The sequence below is a fragment of the Tetrao urogallus genome, assembly GCF_951394365.1.
Source record: "Tetrao urogallus genome assembly, chromosome: 23".
Classification (NCBI taxonomy): domain Eukaryota; kingdom Metazoa; phylum Chordata; class Aves; order Galliformes; family Phasianidae; genus Tetrao; species Tetrao urogallus.
In genome coordinates this window covers 1,040,435-1,061,815 of record NC_136836.1, presented here as the reverse complement: position 1 = coordinate 1,061,815, position 21,381 = coordinate 1,040,435, and the positions used below count along the sequence as shown (strand labels likewise).

At 47.6% G+C, this 21,381-nt stretch overlaps 1 protein-coding gene across 1 annotated transcript in view; it reads right to left on the bottom strand.

Moving 5' to 3' along the window:
* Positions 1-1,290: 1,290 nt before the first annotated feature.
* HIVEP3 (HIVEP zinc finger 3) overlaps positions 1,291-21,381 on the bottom strand; it is a gene marked incomplete at both ends in the record, with an annotated part of 55,576 nt that continues 35,485 nt past the window's right edge. Inside the window, 4 exons of the mRNA XM_079545966.1 lie at positions 1,291-2,067; positions 4,379-5,424; positions 11,297-11,395; positions 18,671-18,846. Of these exons, the coding sequence (XP_079402092.1) occupies positions 1,291-2,067; positions 4,379-5,424; positions 11,297-11,395; positions 18,671-18,846 (2,098 nt within the window). The remainder of the gene's footprint in view (positions 2,068-4,378; positions 5,425-11,296; positions 11,396-18,670; positions 18,847-21,381) is intronic.

The window sequence follows — 21,381 nt, the reverse complement described above, 5'->3', positions numbered from 1 at the left end:
TATCTGAGGGCAGCGGGGCCAATGCTCTGATATGGGAGCTCAGAGGGGAAAGTCTGCTCTTGGAAAAGTCACCGTGCGTGCAGAACACGCTGACTGCAAAGTACTCAGCGCTGTAACTTTTCCTTCCAAAACACCCAAAAGGGCCCGTCTGCTCAATGAGGGCGACACGGCCATGTTCTGCTGAAATAAATAAATACAAAGAAAACAGAGCACTGAGTCACCGAGCAGAGCACAGACTCCTCCAGGGAGCTTTAGGGATCTAAAGCTCAAGGAGCAAACCCACGGGATGGACGGAGCAGCTCAACCACCACCTAAAAACCAGGGAGGAGAAATGGCAGCGGGGTGAGAGCCTCCCTTAGAGGCAGGGGCTGAAGGGCTCCAGGACCATGGACAGGGCTCCGGGCCCGGCGCGGCGATGGGGACGGAGGGACGAAGCCCAGCACTGGGCTCCATGCCATACATTCCTACCTTCTTGCAGGTAAATCTTTGAAGAAGAATTTATATCTTTTCGTGTGTCCCTTTTTTTTTCTTTTTTTCTTTTTTTTTTGAATTAAAAAAAAAAAGTGCTTTGATGTTCTGCAGGAGGGAGAGATGTTCCCGATGAGCTTTTCTCTCGGAGCGACAATTTCTCTCGCTGCGAACAGCCTCCCCCTCCTTGAGGAAGTGCTAGCTTCATTTACAAGTTCAGGGTAAACACGTTTCTCAAATGTAAAGCAGTCTCAAGTGTTTAAAGCACAACCATAGGCAATCAGAGGGATGCAAGGAAAAAAAACCAACAAGCACTTTGCGAGAATTAAATAAAGCATGTAATAAATACGAATCATAAACTTCTGTACACAGGAGTGAGGGTTTGGTTTTCTTTTTAATCATTGAATCAATATTTAAAAAAAAAGTTTTTCTTTTCTTTTTGTTTTTGTTTTCAGTGCATCTTCTTCCTCTTAAAATGCTTAACCCTTTCCCTTCTGCATCTCTCAGGCCCATAAGAACGCACACCTCAATGGCAAAAAAGACAAGGTCTAACAAACCCCTTTCCAAAAAACTCTAAAAAAATATTCACAGCCTCAAACATTTTTGTACATTTCAAGCAACAAAAGGTATAGAAAAAGGCACAAGTAACTGCATACATGTGGAGATAATACCAGACCGGGACAAAGAAAACCAGGAAACTTCCATGGGTTTGGTCATTCACTAGAGTGCTTCGTATAGCGATGATTATACTAAAGGAAATAGTGTTGAAAATGTCTGTTGATTTTACATAGGAAGCCTAAAGGTGGAACAGATGGCGGGGGCTTAAGCACTGCCCGTGCTGTCGTCCGCCTCTGTCTGAGCGTGACCTACGCCTGCGGGCTCTGCGTGGGGACTCCTGGGGGCTCTGCGGGGCTCTCCAGAGGGCTGCGGGCTGCGGGGCGGTGGCGGAGATGGGAGCTCGGAGGTGAAAGTGCAGTGTGGTGATTCCAAAGGGCTGCTCGAGCTGCCACATTGCTTCTCGCCCGGGTTAGTCAAGGGGTCGTCCCCGCTCGTCGAAGGCTTTGGAGAGGGCTGGCGGGTGGTGCTGGGGTTGGCTGGGGATGCCGAGCGGCCCGGTTGCTCCGCAGGGCTGGGCTCAGCAAACACTTTTACCCTGTATTCCTCCGGGTCTGGCTTTTGCTTAAGCTCACTAGTCCTCATTTTCTCCTCCAAGCACTCGCTGCTTGTAGGCTCTGGGAACAGCGCGTATTTGGAAACTTTTGCCACCGGGGAAACTGATGCAGATGAAGGTTCCCGTAGCACCCATGGCTCCTCAAAGCTACTGCCACCAGGTGAAAAGTGTCCCCCTGGCAGGGACATTATGGAGCTGGGCACCAGGCTGGGATGGGCGCTTGGCCTGGCCTGGACCATCTGGATGCCCCCGATGGGAATCATGGGGTACGGGGTCCTTGAGAGCTGCTGCGAGTGCAGTGGGAGGTGGCTGAAGACATTCTCTTCTCCTCGGCTGTGGGCGTGAATTTCGTGAGGTGCCTGCAAAGGTCTGAAGCAGATGGGCTGCATGGTGCCGGGTGAGCGTGGTGGGCTCCTGGGTTCTATCTTCTGCACCAAATGGGGAAGAAGAAACGGCCGAATCAGAGCAACGCATAAGGAACAGCACTAGCATCATTAATGCTCAGCATAAGGATTGATTCTGTGCACATTTTATTCTAATTTGGTGAGAGATCAATCAATCCAGGATGGCTTGGGCTCCCAAACCCTTAAGGTATAGGAGCAAGACAACCCACAGTGTTTGCCTTCTGGGTACAAGCGGGCACACAGCCTGTTGGAGCACATGCCCAGGAGTTCAGTCATTATCAGTCACCTCCAAAATCCCATCAGAAGATGTTAACACTCCCTGCATCCTTGCATTCTATCATGGATTACCTCAGTGCCCAAACCATTGTTACCCATTTTTCATGTTTTTCCTTAAAACATTGTTACATCCTCACAGCTGCTAACTGCAAGGATATTTTGCACTGAGAGCATTAACTCTGGTCTGGCACAAAGCATTCCCATCAAAGGTCCCCACCACCACCCTCATGGTGTGGTCTGCAGAAATCAAGGTTAGCACCCTACCAATTTACCTTTTCCTTTTTCTCCAACCGGTGCTTCACATAGTTTCCTAATGTACATCATGGAGAGATATGTGGCTAAACAGAAATGGATTAATTAGTGATGAGGTTATAACTAAACCCCTAAACAGAGCTCCCAGAAAGAGGAAGCAACAGAAAATGAAATAAATTTTCTGTAAAGATGGGGTTATGGGATTTAAGGATACACTGGAGGAATCCTTTGTGGAGCTATGGAAAACTGCCTGACCTGCAGGCTGGATCTCTGTGATAAGGCAGCAGAGGAAGACAGCAAAAGAGAAAGGAAGAAAACAAGAGCCACAGAAGGTGGAAGCAATGAGTTAGTCAGCATTTACCAGCCCCAATGCTTGCTCAATGACACTTATCCACACAAAGTTTTGGCAGAACTGCTATAGGGATGCTGGGAAACCCCAAGCAAATCCCTCTGGTGCAACAGCAACCAAGGGGAGAGATGACCTGTAGCAGGAGCCTTTGGGAAGAGGCACAGCCACAGTGAGACCCAATGCACAGATCTGGACAAAAGCCTTATGCCCCAGCTAAGATCATTTTTACATTTTTAAATGATGAATACCATTCCCACAAAGGACACTAGTTTGGAGCACAGGGGTTCTGATGGGGATCTGATGAACCCAGCTCTGAAAGAAGCAAAACAATGAGCAGAAAGGTAAGTTAGAGTAAGTAAAAAGGTGAGATTGGGTAGGTAAGCAGGAATAGGTGCTACTGCCTCCTTTGGGCACCTAGGGAGCTTAGAGGACACCAGTGAGTAGTTTTCCTAGCAGATGTTTCAGAGCAGAAGGAATGGGGTTTTCACAGCCCTGAGGTTCACCCCAAAAGGCAGTTGAGAACTAAGGAAACACTTTACACTTTGCGTTCAAGTGGGCAAAAATTTGGGCCTAAAATAACTGATGGTCTCTGGGAAAGTAAGGCAAACACTCATAGAGGGAAACAGAAGGGAGGCAGCACCAAGAGATGATTCACTGTTCTGGACATGACAGAAAGGCAAATAGTGCAACGGGGCTTTTTTGGGGAACACCTGAGTCAGCATCTGTGTGATGGGTCCTCCAGGGCAGGATCTCATGTTCATCAGCACAAATTACGGGAGAGCCAGGCACCTCAGCAGCAATGGGAGATCTCTCAGCGCTCCACAAGACCCAATGTCTAATTTGCCTGTAGCAGTGGGAGGAACAGGCAATTTTCTCTTACCCATAGGATGTGACATGTCCAACAGAGAGATTAAATGATATTCTGGATGCAGTGGGAAGAACCTCTCTGTGCTGGAGAGGTGAGATAGAAGCAGAGATGTCCAAACCAACATTCCTCAGCAGTTAATCTAACAGTGGGCTGCATGCCTACGTAGCCCAGGAGAAAGCATCAAGGTGTGAGAGACCCTTGCCTAGCCCAAATCTGGTTCAGGACACTGACAATAACAAAATGAGTAGAGTTTCACTTTAAATGGTGAAATCTAAGAAATGGGTCTGAAACTCCCAAGAAAAAGATCTCTTTAAAACTTTGACAAGTTTTATTAAGCACACATCCTTAGTGCTTGTGTCAGCAAGAAAAGCAAGAATGGGTTGGTCAGGGTGAGCAGCTTTGGGTTGAAGAGGAGACAACTTCGTTTCCCCTCAGCTGAGACGGGCAGACCAATAGGTGCAAAACCTTTGTGCTCGCTCTCACTTTTCCCTGTATTTACATTTACAGTCACTTTGCACTTCTGCACTGCAACGCTCAACTAAAATCACACCACAGCACATACTAAGGGGAAAGAGGGGGCTTGGACTTACCAGCTTGGATTCATAGAGCTGTACATTTTTGCCAAAGAACCTGTGAGGTAGAGGCATCGAAGATAATACTCCATGCTGGGCTTGATATGAGCTTTGAATTTTGTCATCTGCTGCTGATCTGCTCGTCCCAGGCGCGTCCTCCTTGACAGGGGATGAGTACCTGGGTGCCTCCGAGCAGCTCGGGGCCAAGGTTTTCTTCAGCGATAAATACCTGCCCGATGGCATCTCTCTGCTGGGAGATGAGGCCTCTCCCTCCGGAGGAAGGTACGCTCTAGAGGACAGCTCTCTCCTGGGGGACAGATGCCTGCTGGGCGACAGCTCGAGCCTCGGCGACACGCACCGCAGCGGGGATGCCTCCCTCCTGGGAGAGACACGTGGACATGGGGACAGCCCCCTCCCTGGGGACAGGCACCTCAGAGGAGACATTTCCCCGGTGGGTGAAAACCGTTTGGGTGAAGTTTCATTTTTGGTTAACAGGTGCTTTCTCGCTAGCATTGGTCTGCTGCTGCCGCCAGCTCTGCTGGAGTCCTGGCTCGGAGACCACCTTTTCCTTGGGGAGGTGTCTTTTGAGGCTGACAGTTCCATGGCTAGGGACATGGGTGGCCTGGTGACAGACTCTCTTTCAGCGGAAGCCAATTGTTCGGTGGAAGTCAGAGCCGGTCTGTGGAGACTCAGGGTGCTGTGGGACACGGCGATGTCGCTGCTGTCTGCTGACCACCTGGTTTCCAGCCCGCAGGAGGAGCCCTGCTGGCCTTCACCGACTTTTTGGCTGCTGGAAGCAGTTTCTTGGGCTAAGGACGATGCTGCTTCTGTGCTTTCCTCTTGAGAAGCTGGAGAGCCACCTGAAGAGTGCATCAGTGGGGCGGGGTGTTTGGCTTCCGGCAGCTTTAAAGGTGGTTCATCTTGGCTCTCCTCTTCGTCCTCGTCTTCATCATCTTCATTGTCATCATCGTCGTCAGATTCCTCTAGGTCTGAAAACTGGTGTTCCTCAATAGGCTCGGATCCCTCCCGCCCCTCAGAGTCCTGGAATAGGTCTTCACTGGTTCCTGCAAGACAGACAAACACAAAACAAGAAGTGTAAGACAAACAGAGGGTGGGTTTGTGCTAAACCTGCTCCAAAGAACTCAAGGGACAAAAGGAAGGAAGACCCAGTTATTTCCTTGATTAATCGCCTTGTACTTCAGCCTTGTCCTCTGCTCCGGCTCTCCCCCTGGTGGTTTCATTGTCTTCAACCCACGAATCCCACCATTAGGATCCCACTACTGCTCTGCCCAAATTTTAGGTCCAACCATTGCTGTGCCAGCACTCTGCCATCAGCCCCTACTACTGCTGTACACCATCACACAGCCTCTGCTCCTTCAGGAACACAGAGAAAGGTCTTTACTAGACATGGATATCAGCAGCACCATCATCCTTCGATGTGCTTTTTACCACTGTTTGTTGCAGTGGTGCCCATATAACATCCACAGCTACCAAAACACAATCAGCCAATATGTCAGATCTGTCCTGTTTAAATTATGTAACATTTAAGTATTAGCAAGACAGGGCTTTAATTAAAAAAGAAAGAATCTCAGTGTTTTTTCCCTTACTTTGATCAAATCTATCTGGGCTGCTTTGGTAATAAGAGATTGTAAACCATGGAATATCTAAGAAAGCAAATTGTGAAGAATTTAAAATACAGTATCCCATAGCGTATCCCATAGCCCACAGAGTAGCTCTCTTCTGCTCAAAGAGCCAGCAGAAGCTTTATGAGGTCAGTAGCAAGCTGCTGGCTCATCCTCTGCTCTGCACTGAGAAAACCTGTATTTCCCATGCCAGATGTGCAGCAGGGCTGGATAAACAAAAACTCAGCCTGCAGAGGTCCGTTGGGAACAGCCACTGGATGTCACTATAGCTCAACAAAGTGGCACTGACAGAGACTTTCCACCAGTCCCCACTGCTCTGGAGGGGCCCATAAAACACCACTTCCTCAAAGCGTGCTAATGCCAGGCACCAAGGAGATGGGTGCTGTGCTGCTGAGGCACGCTTGCTCCCCATCTGTGCAAGGGAAATGTTGCTTTGACACTTGTACTAATTGCAGCACTGCTGGCTTCTTCTCCCCCCCGCCCTGTTCAGCATAAGATGCTGCTCTTCTCCAAACTGAAGTTTTCCATGTAGGGCTGCCATCAGCAGGATGAGCCAAGGGGAGGCTCCAGGGATTCAGCAAGGAGCTGGACCACACCTGGTGGCTTGCAGGAGGAACGTGGCCACACAGGGAGAAGTCCCTCAGATCTGTGGATAAATGCCTAATTCAGCTTACTCTGAATAACAGGACCTTACTGGTAAATGCTCATGAAGTATTTGGCAACCCTCAGATATCAGTGGAACAAGACATGTATTTAGCAGCTCTCCACCAAGCATTGTGCAATGCTTGTATAATGATGGGCTTTGCTGGGCCCGGGATCCAGCACTGGGTTATGTGCAAACTCCCAGAGGAGCTGACTTCAGAACAAATATTATTCCAAAAAGACTCATTCTCCCGTGCATATTTCTTGCCTGGAAAGGGAAAGCAGCTCGGTACCAGAGCTATGAGCTATCACTGTCCTGGTCTGTGGGGTCGACATCCACATGCGTAGGGAAGGACAGAACAGCCCTAGCCCTGCTGCTGTCTCCTGTGTGGTCTCCTTGTTTTGGCCTCAGTCGCACAGACAGCAAGGTCAGAAGGACAGGGGGAGGGAAAAGCGAAGCCAGCTCTGCGTTGGGGTGTTGTTTGTATTTCCCACAGGGGGGAACAGCTCAGAGAGCCCCGGGGCATCCCAAAGGGACAGTGCTGCAGGATCCTCGCAGGCTCCACAGAGAGCTCAGACGTGGATTTCTGCAGCAGAAAAACATTCTGCTGAGTGGCTGGGGAGAGCAAGGGCACATCAGGAGAACACAGAGAGGGAAGAGAAAAACTGCCCCACTGATGGCACGTAGGACGCTGCACGCTGTTTCATTACATCTGCGTTACCCTCACGGTATTGCACAAGTCTGGTGCAGTCACACCAAGCCAAACCAATACAACAGTGAAGAATTATGCTCCAATCTCCTTTTATAGTCACACCCCCTTCTTTCCCCTGCCCCTTAAATAGAAAGAAAAACAATCAAGTGAAATACGGCTCAAGCTGAAAATAATCCAGGGAGCTGTAGGAACGGCTGCTCCCTCCCCACATGCCCCCAGAGGGGAGCACAGCACGGGGCTGTGGCACATTTTTACTTTTTTAATTAAACTCCTCAACAGCAGGCTCTGCTCTGAGCCCACATGGGAGGGCGATCTCCAACCCACCACACCGTGATGCAGCTGCAATCTCCGATTCCTCCTTGCTGTTCTGTCATTTCTCTGCTCTTTTCTCATCCATCCACATACCTCCAATGATTACAGTACCAAATATGATTTTCTGGCCACCTTCTCAGCTGTTTTATTTGGGATTTGCTTGGCATTTATCAGCAAAGGGCTTCCTGAATATTTGAAATTTCAGCAAGGGTTTGGTGTTAAATTTAACCAGGTGAAAAAGAAGATGGGAGGAGAGAACGGAAACGCTCTGCTGACAACTGTGCCTTCTGCTTTCACCTTTCTGCATTCCTCCCTGGCAGATGGTCCCCTTTACACAAACACAAAAGGTCTCCATCAATGGGAGAAAACGGGGACTGTATATTTTTTGTAATTCTAAAATTACACGGGTTTCTTGCATAACGCAGTGAAGTCCAGACAGTGAAATGCATTCCAGCAAGCTGCCGTGCAGCCAACAGCAACAAGGCGAGGAGTCCTGGAGCTCATGGGCTCCCGTCCCTCCACAGGACATCTCCTCATTGGTGTCCATGTGCCATTGGGGACCAATGATTTGATGATGGCCAAAAATCACATCCTCAAGCGGGTGGTTCCAGCCTTTCTGTTGAGATCTCAGCTTTACATCCCTGTTCTATGAGAGAGGCCAAAGGCTGAGAGCAGCTCATCCTCCTCATCTGACCCTATTTGCCATTGTCCCTTGGTGAGCCTGGGGGGAATGGCTGAATGAAACAAGGAACAAAGCCTCCCCCAACTCGCACAATAAGCCCTTACAGCTCTGTCCTCAGAAATGAAATAGGACTTGTGATCTGCAGGTTTTCAAAAGTCACACTCCATTGATTGATTCATTAGTTCTAATTGACTATAATGGAAAGGTTTAAAATAACAGCTGCTTTTCGGGCACAAGCAATCAACACTCAGAATTATAGAATCAGAGAGTCCTTAGAGTTGGAAGGGACCTTTAAAATCATCTAATCCAACTCCCCTGCAGTGAACAAGGACATGCACAGCTCCATAAGGTTGCCCAGGGCCTGATGTAGCCTCCAGTGATGGGGCATCCCCCACATCTCTGGGCAACCTGTTCCAGTGCCTCACCACCACCCTCACTGTAAAAGACTTGTTCATTTTTTCTGCACTTCAGGAAGTTCATTCTTCCTGCACCTCTTTTCTCCCTGCTTGGATGCGAGAATAACTGGGAGAACTGGGAAGAGAACTTGGAGAAGAACAGGAGAATTGAGAAAGGGATTGGAACGAAATGATCTTTGAGCTCCCTTCCAACGCGAGCCATTCTATTATTCAATGAACTGGGAAAAGAACTGGGAGAGGAACTCACTGAGAGCAGCCCTGCAGAGAAGAGTCTGGGGGTCCTAGAGGACAAAAAGCTCTCCTTTAGGGCAGCTTCTTCGGAATCCTCAGCTAGGTTCCCTTTTGGCCATGTCTTCCTGCAGAAAAGCCACAGCTAAACACACTGTGTCTCAATCCAGCCAAAAGGCTGCTCCAAAGAATCAGGCCAAAGCCAAGAGCCCAGAAATTTCAGCAGGAAGAGAACCACCCCTTGAAGCATGGCAGCACACTGTTGGCTGCATGAATGAGATGGCTTTAAGAAGGTAAAGGGGGGCAAAGGAGATACAGAAGATGGGAAAGGCACTGTGGGAATCTCTGGAAATGCCAGTGAAAGTGTAGCGGGGCACTTTGTTTCTCCCATGTCCTCATCCCATGGCCATCCAGGACTGCATTCAGTCTGAATCACAGAATCACAGAATGGTCCAGGTTGGAAGGGACCTCAAGGATTATGAATCTCCAACCCCTCTGCCACAAGCAGGGCCACCAACCTCCCCATTTAATACCAGACCAGGCTGCTCAGGGCCCCATCCAACCTGAATGAGACCCGAGGGTGCAGTGCTGCTATACCAGGAGCCCATGGGGGCTTGGGCTGGTGAAGCTGTGCTGTAGCAGCCCTGGATCCTGGTTGGCAAGCTGAGCATGCCACCCTGATGCCAATGCTTTAATAGTTTTTGGGAGGTACATAAATGGCCATCGTACATAAATGGTCATCGTAGGACCTGCAGCTTACTTTGGGAAATGGCCCCAAGACTGCTTAATTAACCAATGCGGGGACAAAGCACATGGGCCAACGCAGTTCCCACTGCAGGACCTCACTTAATGACTTTTAATTACCTACAGATCAGGAGGCGTGTGGCAGTGCCACATCCCAGGAACCAGCCCCTTTCCCAACAAAGCCTGGAATGGACTCGACCTCGGCAGGGGAGCGGGGCGATAAGCTCTGTTTGTTGTTCCTGCCGAGTTAACATTCCCTGGCTTCCAGCACTGTCTCCAGAACTCGCTCAGCTGATGCTCACTTTATAAAAATAACCGTGGTGCTACGTGCCTTATGGAGCTCATGTTAACCCATTGTTGACCCCAGATCCCAGGGACTGAGGAACCTGAATGGTTTGGGGTGAGATGGGAGGGAAAGAATGGGAATAGCCTGACCCTTTGCACCTGACAGACCACAGCCTCCAATAATTGGGGTAAAATAGTTGTTTTTCTGGCTCAAACAGACATATCAGACTTCCCCCATGTTCTTCTGGAGACCTTCCTCACCTTTCCCTCAATGCTTCTGAAGGAGGCAGAACTGCTCATGGCCACGTCACTGCTGCCCAGTATTGGCCAGCCTCCCCACAAAGCTGCATTTTGGGATGACTTCAGGGGAATTCAGCTGCACATCCCACTATAAAGCTGGGCAGAAATTACTAAATGAGAGAATCACGTGTGCTTTTCACGGCATGGCCAGGCTCCTGGGTTAGAGGCCCTTGGACAGACTTTGTGTTCGCTCAGAAGCGGATGAAAGAAATGAGCAGGTGAGACAGGGTAAAAGTATCTCGTAAAGCATTCAGAATAATGCCACTAAATGTCAAAGCATCATGTTATTTTGGTTCTGCCAGCTTTTTATCTTCTGAGAAATGTCCAAGTCATTTTAGGGTGGCTCACCTTTATTCTACACACAGCAATGACCTGGCGATGAGGGAAGCAGCTGTCCCCACCCTGGTTTATTGATGCATGCAGTAGTGGGGCAGTGGAGCTGGATCATCCTGCTTCTGTCTGCACCTCCAGACACTGCCCAGGTTTGCTCCCATCAGCCAAAGTCCCCTGGGTCTGCACTGGCTATTTGGAGTGTTCTGGGGTCATCCAACCAGACAGATGGGCAGGACCCTCAGAGATGTGGAACAGGGTTTAGTGGGCAGGGTGGTAATGAGTTGGACTAGATGATCTTAGTGATCTTTTCCAACCTTAATGATTCTATCATTCCAAGGTGGATGAAAACGTCCTTCCCTGGAGCTTCTTTCCATATTGCAGAGGGGCATCTCCTTGGCAGGACCATCAGGGCAGCAGCACAAGCATCTGCTCACACTCAGCACTGCAGCTCCAGATCCTAATGAGGGGGTCAGGACTGATCTCTTAACCATCAGCCACAATACCATGCTTGCAGCAGCACAAGGAGAGGTTACAGCCCCATGCAAAGCTGGAAGGAGCAAAACCACCCCACCTCTTGTGCTTGAACTACCCTTTCTCAGAGGCAAAAGTTATATATAAGGGACTGTAAAGGATTTTACCTTCTTCGGCTTCCAGATCCACCAGTGAAGATACCAACACGCCCATCTCCTGACATTTTTTGCTGTGGGCTTTTGACTTCATATGCTTAGTCAGATTCCCTGAAAGCAAGCAGAAAACACATTTTGGTCAACTTGGCTTTTTTAAACCTTTTTTTTTTTTTTTTTTTTTGCAAGCTCATCAGTAGCATATTAATAATTTGGCTCTGAACCAGATAAGGAGATTCTCAGACTATTCCCAGGCCACTATCCAGTGCAGATATCCCGTGTTGCAAGACTAAACACCTGATAAGCCACCACAGATACGCACTGGTTTCAGGGGGGAAGAAAGGTCCTGGATTGCTGTCAGTGATGGTGCAACAGAGAACAATTGTAGGAAAGCAGGGACGAGGAAGACGCTCCCCAGTGCAGCACAGTGGTAACACCTCTCACCCTGTCCCAGCTCTGGGACGTGTCTGGGGCAGAGCAGTGCTACCAAAATGAGCACTCCAGATGCCAGCAATGGGGACAAAAAGCAGCCCACTCTGGAACGACCCTTGCCTGCCTCTGCCTGAACAGCTGGATACAACTGTAGATAAAAGTAATTACTGGAGTCAGCTGGGAAATGCCACTTCCATCCTGAGGAGCAGTTTGTTGGGCTGGGGAGTGAGCCTGGGGTTGGCTTCTGGGCAGTTTGATCCATGCTAGTACTTACTCAAGGCTACGTGCATGAGAAGCTGTGTGGAGTGAAGCAATGCAGATGCACATCCCTAAAACTGCACAGGATGGCTCTGGTGGGCTGCCACGCAGCAAAGCAGCAGTAAGGAAAAGCTCTCAGCTCCTAGAGCAGGAGCCACAGGTACTCTCAAATCCTGTGCACCAGCTTTGGGCATCATGAGCAAGCCTGCTGAACACTAATGAGGCTGCCTGGGGCTGGGGGTGCGGTGAGCAGTCCATGCAAGGGGGGTATGGGATGTGGGATGCTCCCTGCTGCCCTGAGCTGGGATAACCCACAGGCACATGGCTGGGGAAAAGCTCTCTAATCCTAACTCCCAAACTGCAGGCAGGTTAATTAGACAGTTATTAACCCTACTTATCCACCAGGGAAGCACTGAACCTCCATTGAAGGGGAAAATGAAGATAGATGGAAAGGAAAGAAAAAAAATGAAAGGTCGTCTCCTGCGCGACACAGTAACCTGGTCCCAGAGCTGGGTGGGACATAGGGAAGCCTTTTACCAACCCCTCTTGTGCTGCTCCAGTGAGTATAAATAAGCTGCACCTGTGATGCCTTCACAGCTCAGAGGGGTGCCACAATCATCCACCTACCAAGCCCACTAATCACTTATTTTGCCTTTTTTATAGGAAATGGAATGGCTCCAACAGGAAAAGCCAAGAAAGAGGGACAAAGGCTGACTCTATATCCTTGTATCTGGCACCCATCTAGGATGAGGATATGATTCTTGCTCCAAAAGGGTGTTTAATAATTTAGCTTCAGTAAGAGGGATTTATTATTTTAAAACTTCATGCCAACATACTCTTAGCCCCGCAGTGTGACGCTCAGGTGTGAGGATGAAGACGTGTTGGCTCAGAGCTTTTTCTCTGACTTGGACCAAGAGTTTTGTTGTGGGCCCAAAGCAACCCACAGGGACATAAGTGCATTCTCACGGATGCCTCTGGTTCCAGTGAATGGCCATTTTTTGTAAATGAAAAGCTGTTGTGCCAAGGAGTATCCAAGGAGTTCAAAATTTTGACCTAATGGAGCTGGAATTTAATTTTGGACCAAACGACCAAAAAGACAATCTGACTCAGCCTGCTGCAATCAGACCCTGCTACTGCCTGTCCATCACCACGCATTGCATCTCGCTGCCAAAAATGACCCATTTTTGCTCAGTGCTACAGCAAAATATCTGACTGGTTGGCACACGTAGTAAATAAACCCCAGCAAGAGCTTGGTGGGAGCTGGGGGAGCTGGTCATGCTGTGCTACCCCAGGAACAGTGGGAAGCACAGCTGGGGGAGATCCATCAAGCACATCCTCAGACATAAGCTCGTGAAGCTCATAAATCCACTGCTTTCTACTCCGCTCTTCCCCTCTCTTTTCATCCTTGCTGGGTTATTATGGGCAATGCCCACACACCAATGGGAAGGGTGAGGGTGCAGAGCTGTCTATGGCAGCCCCCCAGGTGGGGGCATCTCCCTGCACAGAGTCCCACAACGTTGGGAAAGCTGCTTGCCTTCATGGGAAGGGAGGCTCAGGGGGTGGACTCCCATCTGGGCTCCGTTTGCATCATTTCACGGAAGCTAAAAGCTGGAAGCTGCTTTAAAGCAAGAAGCAAAGTTATCATCTTGGGAGCAATTTGGAGGAGGATAATATTTATCTTATCGGGGTTCTTCCAACAGTTTGTGTTTTAGGACCCTTTAATTAAATGTCCTTCAGCACATTTCCAGTAAAATCAACGCTTTTGCCCAAGTGAGAGCTGGACATGGATCCTAAAAGGAAAGACTCAGCTACTTGCTGCCTTGCTGAGTGCTGGTTCCTAACTCAAAACAAAATAATAATAATAACATTGCTTCCTTGGAAACAGCTGGAAACATATCTGAAGGAACAACGGGGAAACCAGCAGAGAGGGTTTAGGCTGCAGAACAGTCAAACCCAATCCTAAGCAAGTGGGTGATCCTTACTGAGGTTCAGAAGGAGCTCCCAGATTTGAAATCTGTTGACTATATCAAAATAAATTTGGGAAACTGTGCAGATGGTGCCTCCCCCCACCCCGAGCACTGCTGCACTGGAGCAGCACAGGGATGGGCTCTGTCTTACGCCTGCATACAACTATGTGCTGCTGGCTGCTTGAGCTCTTCTGCTGTTGTGAGGTCTTATTCTGGACTTAAAGCAGCTTAAATGCTCGTGTTGTTTTGAGAAAGCTAAAACTGTGCTGTTCCAAAAGCAGCTTAGGAGGGACTAGAAGTGATTTTCCATTTAAATTAAAAGAGGGAAATTAATTCTTCGGAACATCCATTATAATATTTTAAAGGTGGTGGAGTTAAAATAAAAATCAGGGGACGGAAGCATTAAGATTCGTGGAAAAAATTAACTTGTCCATATTGGACACACCGTCCTTTCTGTTTCTCCTATTAAATGTGAACAATTTAACAATAAATTCCAACAAACACCCAACAGCATGACCTTGGCATCCAAGGCAACTCTGTGACACTGATACTGCTTTCCAGGACTTGAGTTATTTTCATATCCTTCCTTTAAAATAGTATGGAAGGAGAGCAACGGCTATTCCGTCACTGGCAACTCCCATTTTGCTGTGAGACATGTTCACACCCAGAGAATAAGCAACAGGCAGTGCTCCTCACCCCAGATAAACCCTTGAAGTAGGGTTTGCGTGCAACTTAAATAGTGCACAGGTCTCTGTATGCAGATGATTGCCCATAGAGGCTGTGAATGCCCCGTCCTTGGAGGTGTTCAAGGCCAGGATGGATGGGGCCCTGGGCATCCTGGTCTGGTATTGATCCTTGGTGATCCTTGAGGTCCCTTTCAACCCAAGCCATTCTATGATTCTACGATTCTATGATTCTGTGATGTCCCCCACTGAGGCTCTCAAAGAAGAAGGGCTTTAATTTGGATCATTTCTTGGGCAAAAGGTTCAAAATTCTTTTAAATGGTGTTGTTATCTTTTTATACTGACTTAAAAGATTAAAGGAGAGAATTGAGCATCCATCCTGGATGGATACAGGCTATGAAATGCCAGCCATCTTCTGGAGCATCAGCCTGTGCCAACTGATCTTCCAGAAGGGTCCCAAGGCTGGGCTTCAAAATGAAGATAATTCGCACATTCTCCCAAGGAAGCTTAATAGCTGCTTAATATTTCACTTGAATTTGACTTTCAGCCTTCACTCCTTTTATTTCTATTATGTATTTTTTATTTTTTGCCCTTTTCTCAGTGTTTCTCCTCCTGCTTGGACCAATGGGTCCTTCTCTGTTCCCAGCGTCAGTGCGGGGATTCTTGGCAATGCGGCCGTGGCTCTGCCCTGCTTTAGCTGAGTTAATTCTTGTGGAGCATTCTGCCAGTTGGACCTGCTCTGGAGTTTCCAGAGAAGCTTAGCAGAGCACTGAGTCTGCACAGCAGTAATAATAATAATAAACTGAGCAGCCATAACCCAGCCTTTAAGGGCTGAGGGGTAACGCATTCAATGCATTAGCACGTTCAATAACCCCAGTGCCTGTCGTGTGCTGATTTAAGGAACTGAGAGCTAATTTATTAAGGGCTGTGGCTGAGGACATGGAGAAGTCTGGCGTCTGGGAGCTGGGAGTGGAGCAGACTGTCAAACGGGGATCTCCAGCCAACACTCCTTACATGAACGCAGAGCTCTCTGTCCGTTCTGACCTCTGCACAAAGACGTGGATACAGTCTGCTGCTCCACATGGCTTTTCCAGAAATTTTAAGAAATATCAAGCAATCCAGACGTGCAGCGAGTCTGAAAGCAAACAACGGCTGTGGGAGAGGACAGTGTGTGCACAGGATGGGAAAGTCAGCATTGCCCCAACTCTGGGTCACCCACGGAAGGGAAAGGGAAGGGATACAAGGCCAGGTAGAGGCTCTTTGTCATTCCCAATGGGAAAACTGCTGGACTGCACCTTCCCCTGGTAAGGAACAATGAAGAAGCAGCTTAATTGCTTTAAACAACCTCTCTGAGGCCACAGCATCAAACCTCATAGGAGAGCACTGCTACGGAGTGGAGTAGAGACACCTCATTAAAGAGGCATGTTGATATCTCATCCAGAAATGTAAAATCAAACCAAATTACAAACCAAATTTCCAAGGCTGCTATTTCCATCAACTGAGGGAACAGGAAAAAAAAAAAATATATATATATATATATATATAATCTCATAGCATTGCTTTAAAATAATAATAATAATAATATATTTAAAAAAAAAAAAGGCTACATTCCCCTGCAGCTCTGTAACTCGGAGGAACAGCTCTGCTTGCAATGAAAGAGATGCACAAAAAGCAGACAAACAGCATAATTAGTGAACAGGGGGAAATACTGAAAGCTCACTGTTTTGCAAAAAGTTTTCCCAGCTCTTGGAACATAACTATGGAATTTCAAGGGGGAGAGGGGCACATTTTAACCAGATAAGGATCCTCATGAAAATTATAATAATTAAAAACTAAAAAAAAACCAAAACATTAAATTGCTTCCAGCCTAGATGAGAACTTTGAGCATTAGGTCATGCTGGAGAGATCTACCACAGCCAAAATGAAGACAGTCCCATAGATATTCCCCTTGAGTTTACACTGAATGCTAAAATTAACCTTGGGAAGCTGATTTCCAAAAGAGCTTCAGCTCAGCTTGTATTTCTGCAAGTGCAGTCCGGTAGCAAGAGCTCCAGCTTCTCCATTCTGCAATTAACTGTGGTTGCAAAACTGCCCACCAGGAAGGGGGATCCTAATGAATCAGGGCCCCAACCAACTTCTTCTAGACGTCTGCAAAACGAGCTGTGAAACCTCTAGTTCTGCAAACCAGACCTCTGTTTAAGGCACCATCACCAACTGCAACAATTCTGCAACTGGGCTTTAATTGATGATGTTATCAGCACACAAGGATGATTTTTTTTTTTTTTCCTTGCTCTCCAATAAGAGTTTCAAAGGTCCTTATGTTCCCATCACCAAAGCAAACAGATTTTATACAAGTGCTGCAAAGTTATGTGCAGTATGAGCATGCCTGCAGGGCTCTGACTGTCAGCCTCCTCTCCCCCCCCCCCAACAAGAAGCCATGTTCATGCAATTCCAAGTTACCACCATGCAACCATTTGTCCTAAAATCGCTCATCCCAGTAAATTCTGCCCCCCTCATGCATCCATATGCAAATGGATAGTTTTGCATTGAAATCCCAGAGCAAATTGATTTTGGAAGGAAGCATTCCCATGCTGCCTTCCCCAGTAAACTGAAGAAGGGAAATCTTTGGAGGCAAGCATCTATTTGCAGGTGTGCTTCAAGGCAGCAGAGATGGAGAGCAAAGCAGTAAGAGAGATGGTGGAAAGGATGGATTTGTCACCCTGAACAAAGGCCTAACGGAAGCATGATGGAAAGCAAGGTGAAGTGATGGGAGAGGTTGAACAGATTCACCTCTCAAAGGAAAACCTCGGAACAAAGGAACCAAAGCAAGAGGGATAGAGAAAGAAAATGGATCAGAGAGAGCTCCAGGTGGGGAAGGAGAGGAAGAACCACGGCTTGGATCTGCTGCTTGTGTCTGACAAGAATTTGGCCTCAAACATGGTATCACTTCCCCATGCCCACATACGCTTGTTGATTTCCAACATGTTGTTACCCAGAAATCCCCCACAACTTAACCTCCAGCCCCGGGCACGACCCCAGTGATTCACCCAGCGGCAGGATCACTTGTTTAGCACTGAGGCATAGACATGGCCACCAATGGCACTTCTGGGCCAGCAGACATAACACAGCCTATGCAGCACCCAGGCCTCCTCCCATGTCTTTGCTGTGCCTCTTTCTCGGGTAGCAGGGGGGCTCTGGGATGCTATTCTTGAGAAATCAACTCTGTCAGCTCTGCAGTTTTCTGAGGTTTGAAAGGATGGAGCTAGAGATGATGGGCATTTTGTACTTAGGTCGAGCTATGAGCGAGACACCAAACTCAGCATCTTTATTGCAAGACTCAATACAACCAAAGATGGAGAGCAGAACCGTGAAAGCCGTGGTGCCAGACTCTTATGAGAGATCAAAGGATTTGGGCCCTTCCGGAACTTTTGACAACTTTCCCCAAAGTCCATGGGAAAATACTTTCATTCTTTTCACATGCTGTTATGCATGTTCCTGACATGTTCTACTTGCACAAGGTCTGAGGCAATGATGGAGGCTGCTTGCGAAGAACAGCTGGAGGCAGTGAGGCTGTGGGTCACTAATGACTAGATGACCTGGGATGGAGGTCTTTAGAGAAAAGGTCTGCTCATATGATATAGAAAATGCTGAAGTTGCATGCAACTGCCAAGGATGAAAATGTGCAGCGCAAATATCGATCTCGAGAGCACGAGCATACAAAGCCACCCAATCCCAGTCTCCAGGCGCTCGCCCAGGGACCCAGCAGCTCATCCTCATTCTGGGGTGGTTTTGTTCACAAATCCCTGGCAGCAAAGCTGCGCTTCCAATTTTCTCCTTTAAGAAACACCAAGAGGATGGAGGAGACTCGGGACGCGCATCAGATTCAAGGCTGGTCCTGTTGAGTGATTCCAGCCCATTTTGGACTCCCTCATCCCCCTCCCTCTGCCTCATGGGGTTTTCCAGCCCCGGGAAGGCATTCCCTTCCCTTTGCAAGCATCCCATGAAGTCAATACACTGAGTAGAGGAGCTAGGAGCTGACTGTCTCTTACCTTTGGTTTTAAAAGCAAAGTTACAGTACTTGCAGACATATGGCCTGACGTCTGTGTGCGTGCGAATGTGTTTCTTCAGCATGCTGGGTTTCTTGCAGCGAATTCCACACTCCTCACATACATACTTCCCTCTTCCACGGCCTCGCACATACACATACTCTTCGTTTGATTTGTACCTATGAGCAACAGGTGTCATGATAAAAAAAAAAAAAAAAAAAAAAGAATATTCCCACCTCAAAAGTAGTCACAACTTTCCTGGGTTAATTTAACATGTTATTGACACCACCGGTCTCATTTACCATTTGCTAGCTCTGGGTAATTAAGCTAAACACAAAATATCCTTTGTCCAGAGGACTTCTTCCTCTTCTGGAACATGTTTCTAATGTCTTATGCCTTCCTCTGTACAGAGAAATAGCCCAAAGCCTGAGGTCAAGTCACAGGATCACCCAGATGTCCTGATCTTCCCCATCCTCAAATACAAAGCACTCATAACAGACTGAATAATAAATGTCGCAGTCCAACCCAGTGGCCTGAATCATCTCTCTCTCTCAGCTGTGCTGTGCTTTAAAATATGCACAGTGTCACTATTCTCTGCAATGAACTGAGGAACACATCCCAGATCGACCTCTTGTGACACAGCCTTCACACCCACTGGGACAACAGCAAATGCCATTGGAAACAACGACAGTGCCACACTGCACCTGGATAAAACAAGAGACCTGCACTACAGCTCTTGCTAAAATAAAGGACACCCAGAATGGACACAATGCAAGAAAATACTGTTTGTAAAACCTATATCATACTTACTCTAAATGACCACAGACTCAAGGCTCTTATCTTTGGCACAATATCATGACTCGGATTTACCCAAATCGCCCATCCTTCCTTCACATTATAAATTCATTTATTTTCTGTCCAAGTATTTGCACATAGGGAAGGCCACATGATACAGGTTTGAAAAATATTTGCAAGTGCGACCAATCATTTAGCCTCCTGCAGCTTAGCAAATGGAGTCTGTAATTTCTTTACATGCAGCACAAGAAGAACATAACACAAAGCTGGCTCCCAAAAAGGCCAAATTGTTGTGTGGTACTTCTTGTAACCTGCTTTTTCCATCCGATATGAAATACATCTGGTCTTCCAAAAGCCCTGAACATCCACACTTGGAAATGAGACCTTCCAGAGTATTGTAACAGGGGACCCAAAGACACGCAGCAATGTCAGCCACTTTCCAGCATTTGATAAAGTCTATTCCAAACCAGGACGGGGAGAGAACAGCATCTGCTCTGGAGAGAAACTGAACAGGAACAGCAGCACAAAGTACAAGGTATGCTCAAATGCTTAAATATGTAGGTATGGCTTTAAAAAAAATAACATGTTCACAAAGAAAAAAAAAAAAAGGCTACTATCATTTAAAATGGAGTAAAATATACACAAAGATCATGAATCTGGCCCTGAGATGAGATGGTGACAACAGTACGGTCTGCACAGCGTGCATCCAAGAAACCACAGTGCAGTTACCCACAAGCAAGAAACTTTTAAAGCAAGGTCACACTGCATGAACCTTTTCATCTCCTACCCAGGCAGAAAGCACGTGTCCTTGGCCCCATTTCATTCCATTCATTAGGAAGCACAGAGGTAACTTCTATTCCACCAAACAGACCTTGGAGCAAGGTTCTTGTTAGGTGGTCAGGAGAGACTAAGCTGGTGTCTGAGGGGCACACACAGCCTCCAGCCCTGTCCAGCTCTCACCACTTAACCTTACAGATACAAGGATACCCATAATTAATGGCTAAGAGTGGCCAACGGCCCTGCTTTATTCAGGGTACCCATAATTAATGGCCAAGAGTGGCCAATGGCTCCACTTCATTCAAGGTACCTGTAATTAATGGCTAAGAGTGGCCAATGGCCCTCCTTCATTCATAGTTAATGGCCAAGGGTGGCCAACGTCCCTGCTTCTTTCAGTGTACCTGTGATTAATGGCCCAGGGTGGCCAATGGCCCTCCTTCACTCAGTCAGTGATTTAATGGGAAAGCAACAAAAGGGACACAGGAATCCTGATCCTTCTGTTCCAACTCATGTTTCAGGCTTCCTCCCGCCCCTCCTTTCTTTCTGTCACTGTGCTGGTAATCGCATTGCCATTTGAAAAATGAAATTGCACCTTTATCAGCCTTGTACTTGCACTACCCTTAATTACACTCTCACATGGAAACCTCTAAGAAGCCCTTTGTGTCCAGCAGTCCCTCTGTCGGCCTCATTAAAGCTATCAGGGCTGGCTTTCCCTGGATAAAAAGTGACATGTGATTTAATCTGAAATTAGCCCTGCAGTTTATCTGAGCCATCCTTCAGTGCAGACATTTTTCTACATCTCATGGAGCAGAGAAGCAGAGAAGGAAAGATGATAGAAAGAAACACCAAACCAAATGGGGAGAAACAAGGCAGGTGAGGCTGCCATAACGCAGGGACTGCTGCAAACGCCATCTGTCTGCACTGGAGGCTGTGATATGTTTATGGAGATAATTGCTTCAATATGAAGCTGGTTTCTCTGCGGATCTCATACGCTCATATGATTTGCATCAGAACAACAAATCAATGACAGCTCGTTTCACGTGAAGATTTTACCCTGGACAAGGGACCTTCCTGCTCCATTGCGTGTGCTGTAACCGGATTCCTCTGATATCCACAGTTGGAGTTTGTGTCAGCAAATCTGT